Source organism: Anopheles moucheti, unplaced genomic scaffold (genome assembly GCF_943734755.1).
Source record: "Anopheles moucheti unplaced genomic scaffold, idAnoMoucSN_F20_07 scaffold_169_ctg1, whole genome shotgun sequence".
Lineage (NCBI taxonomy): Eukaryota > Metazoa > Arthropoda > Insecta > Diptera > Culicidae > Anopheles > Anopheles moucheti.
The window spans coordinates 88,377-98,382 of NW_026453631.1; the positions used below are offsets into that span (position 1 = coordinate 88,377).

The 10,006-nt window shown below is 43.8% G+C and overlaps 1 protein-coding gene across 1 annotated transcript; it reads right to left on the reverse strand.

Moving 5' to 3' along the window:
* Positions 1–1,543: 1,543 nt before the first annotated feature.
* On the reverse strand, positions 1,544–5,776 carry LOC128309262 (uncharacterized; the record flags this gene model as incomplete). The annotated part of the gene is made up of 1 exon (XM_053045629.1): positions 1,544–5,776. A coding segment is annotated over exon 1 (4,233 nt), but the record flags the coding sequence as incomplete, so codon positions are not given.
* Between the last annotated feature and the right edge of the window lie 4,230 nt (positions 5,777–10,006).

Below are 10,006 nucleotides of genomic sequence, written 5' to 3' on the forward strand. Positions count from 1 at the left end.
AATGGACGAATCTAGTTAAAATAGATAGTTTTTGCATGAAAACTCAATTCTGGTGGAATTCCACTAGAAAGTACAAAGTTCGTTTTGAATGGACGAATCTAGTTAAAATAGATAGTTTTTGCATGAAAACTCAATTCTGGTGGAATTCCACTAGAAAGTACAAAGTTCATTTTGAATGCACGAATCTAGTTGTTGCTAACGCAACCCTGAACGACAAAACGGCTTTTTTAGCTCTTTTAAAACATTTACTTTATTACACGTTTTTATCTAGGCGATGGTGTTCGGTGGTAGTGATAGGCTAAAAATTTGTCCGCTTGCCTCGCCGGTCAGGATCCAAAAGAAGGATTCTAGCGCTCGACGGTTGTCGCATCGGCTCGGTTGACGTCAACGTTCGCATCCTGGCCGATGAGGTCCGAACCAGCGCCCTCTGCTGGTCGCTAGCGTAACTACCGCGGCGCAAGCAGATCGTCCCTAGATTAGTCGCGCCGTCGCGAAGTGACAGTCCACCAGCGTTTTAACGCAGTTAAAACGAACTACTTGGCGCGACGTTTAGCGTAACAATCTTTACCACGGGTCTTTCCAATGTCGTCCCTCGCGCCGTCTTTACTACCACTCGCCGGATGCCTCCGTCCCTTGATGGTATCACTCGTTCAATCCGTCCTTTCGGCCAACAATTTCTAGGGCAGTTCTCGTCCACGATCAGGACAACGTCTCCGGGCTCGACGGGTTTGCTGGGTTCAAACCACTTAGTCCTCCGCGTTAGTGTCGGAAGGTATGTCTTCATCCATTTCTTCCAGTACGCGTTCGTCCTAGCCTGCACGGCCTTCCAATTTTGCTGCAGGGTTGCGGATGAATCGTCGTATTTCACTAGGGGTTTCAATCCTGCGGAAGAGCCTAACAGAAAATGATTTGGGGTTAGGGGTTCTTCGTCCTCACCATCAACCGGGACATGTGTGAGCGGCCGCGAATTGAGCATGTTCTCAACTTCGATTAATGTCGCCGTGAGTATCGCATCCGTGGGGTGCCTCTCCGTGAGGGTACGGCCTAGCATTCGCTTCACCGACTGGATCATCCGCTCCCAAGATCCACCGAAGTGAGGTGCTGCCGGAGGGTTAAACTTCCACGCTGGGTCGGGGGGACCGAATTCGCATAAGATCGCCGAATTTACGCGTTCTGCTGCCTCTTTCAGCTCTCGATCGGCGCCTACAAAATTTGTTCCCCGGTCGGAGATTATTTCGATCGGGATCCCTCGTCGCGACATAAAGCTACGCACCGCCATCAGGCAATCGCTTGTCGATAGCGAGTGCACTACCTCGATATGGACGGCTCGAACCGTCAAACACGTAAACAAAACGCCCCAGCGTTTTTCCGTCTTTCGACCATTCACCACCAACAGCGGACCAAAATAATCAATTCCCGTATACGAGAATGGCTTCGAAAACGCGGCTACTCGGGCAGCAGGCAGTTCGCACATTTGCGGCGTTGTTGGTTGTGCGTATAATAACGTGCACATTTTACAACGCAATCGTACGCGTCTACATACCGATCTCAGCGCTGGTACGTCGTATCGTTGCCTTACTTCGTTGACCACGGTTTCCTGGCTGCCGTGCTTGTAGTGGCGATGCACATCGTCGACGATCAGCTCCGTCACGTAGTGTTTACCGGGTAGAATGATAGGACGCTTCGTCGACAGGTCCACGAAATGACAGCGGTCGATCCTTCCGCTTATCCTGAGGATGCCTTCCTCGTCCATGTAGGGATTTCGCTTAAACAGGGAGCTGCTTCGAGTTATCGGGCACTTCCATGGTGTCGCGTTAGGATTTTCCTTGTGCTTTTGCAGAAGCTTGTATTCGTCAGGAAACGCACTCCTCTGTACATCCCTTATGATCGCCTTTTCAGCAGCTTGTACTTCTTCGCGGGTGAGTGGACCTGTAGATCGAGAATCGGATTTCATGACGATTTTTACATACCGACATACGTAGGCCATTGTCCGAACGAGACGCGTCCAACGCGAGAATCTTTCGTAGATGACGAATTCCGGGCGCACTGCGTGAACTCCAACCAGCTTCGCTGCTTTTTTCTTGCGTCTCTCCTCACGGGTCTCCGATGGCACTCGTTGCGGTATATTCCATTCCGTCTCCGGTAGGTGCAGGAACTCGGGCCCATGAAACCAGCGCTCGGAAGCAAGGTTGTATTTTAAATTGGCCCACTTAGTCGCTTCGTCAGCTACGTTCATCGTGGTTGGGACCCATCGCCATTCGTCGGTCGAAGTCGTTTCCAGCACTTCTGCGATTCTGTGTGCTACGAAAGCCGAGTACTTGCGATGATCTGCGTTCAGCCAGTCCACAACGTCTGTTGAATCCGTCCAGAAGCAGTAGCGATGAATGGTCTGTCGATGAGCGCCCGCTATCGCGGTGGCTAGTCTGCATCCCATGACGGCGGCCTGCAATTCTAGCTTAGGAACGGATAAGTATTTAAGTGGTGCTACTCTTGCCTTTGATCCAACCAGAACTACTTCAATCCTTCCTTCATACTCGAAGCGGAAATACGCGACCGCCGCATATCCGTCAGCACCCGCGTCAACGAACACATGAAGCTGCAGGGACAATTCAGGTAGCGGAACCAACTGTCGATAGCATCGAGGAATCACGATACTCTCTAGCTCCGGCAATCGTTCCATCCACAAATCCCATTTACGCCGTATTTCGTCGGGGACTTCATCGTCCCAGCTCAGCTGGCAACGCCATACCTCCTGCAGAAGAACTTTTAAATAGAACAGCACACCAGCAATCAAGCCCAACGGATCGTATATGGACATCAGGGTTTTAAGCATTTGCCTTTTGGATAGCGGTTTGTCTTTGCGTGCCAACTCAAGGTGTCTTACGCGGGAAAGCTTAAAGCTGAAGCTGTCCGTCGTGGTGTCCCACCACATTCCCAGCACCTTCTCGGGTTTCAGGCACGATTCGAAATCCATCTCCTTTCCGGCTTCCTGGTTTCCTTTTACCGTCATCATTACTTTGCTGCTATTTGAAAGCCAATTGTGGAGAGAGAATCCGGCGTTAGTATGAATTTGGCTCACCTGGTGCGCTAGCTCTGTAGCTTCCTCTTCTGTTTCCACACTCGTCAACATATCGTCCACATAATGTTCCTCCTTAATGCATTGTACCGCTCGAGGATACTGTGAAAGATATTTTTCGGCATTCTCATTCTTCACATATTGCGCTGTACAAGGAGAACACGCTGCACCGAATGTCATTCTTAACATGACGTATTCCTGTGGTTCTACATTAGTTTTCCCCCATCGCCATAGGAAACGCTGGCTGTGTATGTCGTCGCCGTCGATTTGTACCTGGTGGTACATCTCCGTAATGTCGGCCGCCACTCCGATTTTATACTCCCGAAAACGAAACAACACAGCTTGCAGCGAAGTCAGTAGATCGGGTCCGGTCAGCAGCTTCTTGTTCAGTGAGACACCCCTCACTTCAGCAGCCGCATCCCACACCAATCGGATCTTATTCGGCTTGTTCGGGTTAGTAACGGGAAACACGGGCAGATACCACTTCCTAGGATAGAACGTTTTACGTTCATCGTCCGTCACTTGTCGCACGTAACCTTTCGTTACATAATCTTGCATTATCCCGTTGATTTTCTCAGTGAGATTTTCATCCGCCTTCATTTTTCTTTCGAGGCATTTTAGTCGGGACAGTGCCATGTGGCGATTTTCCGGCATGAAAACGTTATCGCTTCGCCATAGCAAGCCCGACGTATATCGCCCATCGATGTGTCGAGTGCTGCCTTTTAGTATCGCCATCGCTCGTTGATCCTCTTTCGATAACAATAGCGGTTTCGCAGGACCATAACCTTCGACCTCGAAATACGCTGCCATCATACGATCTGCCCTTGAGGTCGCTCCTTGGCAATCGCAGATGTGGTAGCTTGGCTCAGGCTGCACTCTGTTTGCTCCATCGTTGCAATTTGTGCACTTACCGAAGATGAGCCATCCCAGTCGCGTCTTCGTTGCGGTCGGTTGTCCTGGCTGCCCTTCTATCGTCTTCAACGGCCTCGTTAACCTGTATTGATCGATACCTATTAAAAGTTGTGGTGAAACCTTTTTGTAAGACAGCGCCGGAATCGACTTAAGGTGCTCAAATTTCCGTTTGAGCTCGTTCGCGTTAACCGATTGACTAGGTAGTGATAGGTGACTGACTGTGCGCACGTCGGCCATCGGATATACGGGCGCATCTGCTTCGACACTGGACACTTTCACAGTCACTCGTTCCGAATCACGTTCATCCCGTTGCTGTCCCGCACTGTACTGAAGGCACATCGGATCAGGAGCGCCTCGAACGCCTAGTTGTCGGGCCAGCTCTTGCTCTATTAGCGTCACCGTCGACCCTTCGTCCAGCAGCGCGTATGTGTAGATAACGCCACTCTCTCCGTGTAGCTTTATCGGAACGTATCGTAGCAGGGTACCATCTACACGTGCTCTCTGATGGTTCACTTCTTCCTTCCGCTCTTCACTTGTCACGCGGTGTAGCTTACGGTGATGCTTAGCAACACATCCTTGCGTACCGCATTCGTCGCGTACGGAGCACGTGCTGTAGTGCTTACCTAGGCATCGTTTGCATAACTTTAGGCTGCGCACCTTTTCCCACCTAGCTGGAACACTCAGTTTATTGAATGCAGTACAATCTGCTATGGAACGACATGAATCGGTGTTGCATATCGCGCACGGACGATTTTTATTGCTCTGAGCCTCGTGGCTCTCCACGTGTTGCGCGTGAACCTGCTGCGTTGGCGTCTTCTTCTTCTTCGGCTGCGGAGGAGTTACCGCCATCGCTCCATCTGTCGCCGTTTGTACCCAGGCGCTAAACTCGGTGAGCGTAACGCGTTTTAACTCCAGCGTACGCATGCCCCAGCTCCATCGAAGATAGGCCGGCATTCGGTCCACCAACTCTTGTAACAGCGCTGCGTCGTAAAGCCGCTCAGCATTCCCGCTCGATTTTACCGTCGCGCAGATTTCTGCCACGAGGTCACCGTATTCGATGAAACTTTCCAATCTCTCGGGCTTTATCGGTGGCGCTTCGCGAATCTGATCAAGTAACGTATTAACGAGCACGTCCGCTCTCCCGTACGCCTTTTCTAGCGCGTCGATTATTTCGTCCAGGCGTTCAGCGTGGCGGAGGCGGCTTTGCACCATGCGTAACGCCTTTCCTCGCAATGCCGATTGCAGCCGAAGGATATTTTCGTCGTCGCTGAAGCCAAACGTACGGGTTGACCTTCTGAAGGTAGACAAAAATAACGGCCATCCTTCGGGATCCCCATTAAACGTAGGGAGTTCGGATTTAACAGCTTGGCGGGCAGCTATTTGGCTCTGGCTCAGTTCACAGTCATCGGTAACCGAAATCCGTTTCGCCGTCGAGCTTGGAAGCGGTTCTCTCAACGAGAACGAGGTTTGCTCGTGGCTCATACGAAGCCGAGCTAATTCCGCATCCTTTTCCCGCACCATTCTAACCGCGTTTTCCGTGGTGGCTTTGAGAGCCTCCATGTCCCTCTTTAGACGCGTCAATTCATCTTCCGTCGACACGCTAGCTACTTTGCACTTCGCGTCGCAGCCCGCGCACCACCATGCCCTCGTTTCCGCTATTTTGTCCACGTTCGCGCACTTGTGGTGATACCACTTATCACAAAAGTCACATTGTATCGACGGTTCCGCGTCGGACTTTTCGCATACCGCGCACGTAACGTACGGAACTGTTGCACTGTCGTTCTCCATTTCGCACTACACGTTTCGGATACTTTATGTGGCTGTGTGTACTTGTGTGTGTATCTCTTACCAAGTCCAAGTCCTTTGCGTGTTACCACGTGGTTACACAAAGCGGTGAAAAACGAATAAATTTACGATAAAAGTTAACTTTTAACAGTGGAGAAATTTTTAGAATGTTGCTAACGCAACCCTGAACGACAAAACGGCTTTTTTAGCTCTTTTAAAACATTTACTTTATTACACGTTTTTATCTAGGCGATGGTGTTCGGTGGTAGTGATAGGCTAAAAATTTGTCCGCTTGCCTCGCCGGTCAGGATCCAAAAGAAGGATTCTAGCGCTCGACGGTTGTCGCATCGGCTCGGTTGACGTCAACGTTCGCATCCTGGCCGATGAGGTCCGAACCAGCGCCCTCTGCTGGTCGCTAGCGTAACTACCGCGGCGCAAGCAGATCGTCCCTAGATTAGTCGCGCCGTCGCGAAGTGACACTAGTTAAAATAGATAGTTTTTGCATGAAAACTCAATTCTGGTGGAATTCCACTAGAAAGTACAAAGTTCGTTTTGGATGGACGAATCTAGTTAAAATAGATAGTTTTTGCATGAAAACTCAATTCTGGTGGAATTCCACTAGAAAGTACAAAGTTCGTTTTGAATGGACAAATCTAGTTAAAATAGATAGTTTTTGCATGAAAACTCAATTCTGGTGGAATTCCACTAGAAAGTACAAAGTTCGTTTTGAATGGACGAATCTAGTTAAAATAGATAGTTTTTGCATGAAAACTCAATTCTGGTGGAATTCCACTAGAAAGTACAAAGTTCGTTTTGGATGGACGAATCTAGTTAAAATAGATAGTTTTTGCATGAAAACTCAATTCTGGTGGAATTCCACTAGAAAGTACAAAGTTCGTTTTGAATGGACGAATCTAGTTAAAATAGATAGTTTTTGCATGAAAACTCAATTCTGGTGGAATTCCACTAGAAAGTACAAAGTTCGTTTTGAATGGACAAATCTAGTTAAAATAGATAGTTTTTGCATGAAAACTCAATTCTGGTGGAATTCCACTAGAAAGTATAAAGTTCGTTTTGAATTGACGAATCTAGTTAAAATAGATAGTTTTTGCATGAAAACTCAATTCTGGTGGAATTCCACTAGAAAGTACAAAGTTCGTTTTGAATGGACGAATCTAGTTAAAATAGATAGTTTTTGCATGAAAACTCAATTCTGGTGGAATTCCACAAGAAAGTACAAAGTTCGTTATGAATGGACGAATCTAGTTAAAATAGATAGTTTTTGCATGAAAACTCAATTCTGGTGGAATTCCACTAGAAAGTACAAAGTTCGTTATGAATGGACGAATCTAGTTAAAATAGATAGTTTTTGCATGAAAACTCAATTCTGGTGAAATTCCACTAGATAGTACAAAGTTCGTTTTGAATTGACGAATCTAGTTAAAATAGATAGTTTTTGCATGAAAACTCAATTCTGGTGGAATTCCACTAGAAAGTACAAAGTTCGTTTTGGATGGACGAATCTAGTTAAAATAGATAGTTTTTGCATGAAAACTCAATTCTGGTGGAATTCCACTAGAAAGTACAAAGTTCGTTTTGGATGGACGAATCTAGTTAAAATAGATAGTTTTTGCATGAAAACTCAATTCTGGTGGAATTCCACTAGAAAGTACAAAGTTCGTTATGAATGGACGAATCTAGTTAAAATAGATAGTTTTTGCATGAAAACTCAATTCTGGTGGAATTCCACTAGAAAGTACAAAGTTCGTTATGAATGGACGAATCTAGTTAAAATAGATAGTTTTTGCATGAAAACTCAATTCTGGTGGAATTCCACTAGAAAGTACAAAGTTCGTTTTGGATGGACGAATCTAGTTAAAATAGATAGTTTTTGCATGAAAACTCAATTCTGGTGGAATTCCACTAGAAAGTACAAAGTTCGTTTTGGATGGACGAATCTAGTTAAAATAGATAGTTTTTGCATGAAAACTCAATTCTGGTGGAATTCCACTAGAAAGTACAAAGTTCGTTTTGAATGGACGAATCTAGTTAAAATAGATAGTTTTTGCATGAAAACTCAATTCTGGTGGAATTCCACTAGAAAGTACAAAGTTCGTTTTGAATGGACAAATCTAGTTAAAATAGATAGTTTTTGCATGAAAACTCAATTCTGGTGGAATTCCACTAGAAAGTACAAAGTTCGTTTTGAATTGACGAATCTAGTTAAAATAGATAGTTTTTGCATGAAAACTCAATTCTGGTGGAATTCCACTAGAAAGTACAAAGTTCGTTTTGAATGGACGAATCTAGTTAAAATAGATAGTTTTTGCATGAAAACTCAATTCTGGTGGAATTCCACTAGAAAGTACAAAGTTCGTTTTGGATGGACGAATCTAGTTAAAATAGATAGTTTTTGCATGAAAACTCAATTCTGGTGGAATTCCACTAGAAAGTACAAAGTTCGTTATGAATGGACGAATCTAGTTAAAATAGATAGTTTTTGCATGAAAACTCAATTCTGGTGGAATTCCACTAGAAAGTACAAAGTTCGTTTTGGATGGACGAATCTAGTTAAAATAGATAGTTTTTGCATGAAAACTCAATTCTGGTGGAATTCCACTAGAAAGTACAAAGTTCGTTTTGAATGGACGAATCTAGTTAAAATAGATAGTTTTTGCATGAAAACTCAATTCTGGTGGAATTCCACTAGAAAGTACAAAGTTCGTTTTGAATGGACGAATCTAGTTAAAATAGATAGTTTTTGCATGAAAACTCAATTCTGGTGAAATTCCACTAGATAGTACAAAGTTCGTTTTGAATTGACGAATCTAGTTAAAATAGATAGTTTTTGCATGAAAACTCAATTCTGGTGGAATTCCACTAGATAGTACAAAGTTCGTTTTGGATAGACGAATCTAGTTAAAATAGATAGTTTTTGCATGAAAACTCAATTCTGGTGGAATTCCACTAGAAAGTACAAAGTTCGTTTTGGATGGACGAATCTAGTTAAAATAGATAGTTTTTGCATGAAAACTCAATTCTGGTGGAATTCCACTAGAAAGTACAAAGTTCGTTTTGGATGGACGAATCTAGTTAAAATAGATAGTTTTTGCATGAAAACTCAATTCTGGTGGAATTCCACTAGAAAGTACAAAGTTCGTTTTGAATGGACGAATCTAGTTAAAATAGATAGTTTTTGCATGAAAACTCAATTCTGGTGAAATTCCACTAGAAAGTACAAAGTTCGTTTTGAATGGACAAATCTAGTTAAAATAGATAGTTTTTGCATGAAAACTCAATTCTGGTGGAATTCCACTAGAAAGTACAAAGTTCGTTTTGAATGGACGAATCTAGTTAAAATAGATAGTTTTTGCATGAAAACTCAATTCTGGTGGAATTCCACTAGATAGTACAAAGTTCGTTTTGAATGGACAAATCTAGTTAAAATAGATAGTTTTTGCATGAAAACTCAATTCTGGTGGAATTCCACTAGAAAGTACAAAGTTCGTTTTGGATGGACGAATCTAGTTAAAATAGATAGTTTTTGCATGAAAACTCAATTCTGGTGGAATTCCACTAGAAAGTACAAAGTTCGTTTTGAATGGACGAATCTAGTTAAAATAGATAGTTTTTGCATGAAAACTCAATTCTGGTGGAATTCCACTAGAAAGTACAAAGTTCGTTTTGAATGGACGAATCTAGTTAAAATAGATAGTTTTTGCATGAAAACTCAATTCTGGTGGAATTCCACTAGATAGTACAAAGTTCGTTTTGAATGGACAAATCTAGTTAAAATAGATAGTTTTTGCATGAAAACTCAATTCTGGTGGAATTCCACTAGAAAGTACAAAGTTCGTTTTGGATGGACGAATCTAGTTAAAATAGATAGTTTTTGCATGAAAACTCAATTCTGGTGGAATTCCACTAGAAAGTACAAAGTTCGTTTTGAATGGACAAATCTAGTTAAAATAGATAGTTTTTGCATGAAAACTCAATTCTGGTGGAATTCCACTAGAAAGTACAAAGTTCGTTTTGAATGGACGAATCTAGTTAAAATAGATAGTTTTTGCATGAAAACTCAATTCTGGTGAAATTCCACTAGATAGTACAAAGTTCGTTTTGAATTGACGAATCTAGTTAAAATAGATAGTTTTTGCATGAAAACTCAATTCTGGTGAAATTCCACTAGATAGTACAAAGTTCGATTTGGATGGACGAATCTAGTTAAAATAG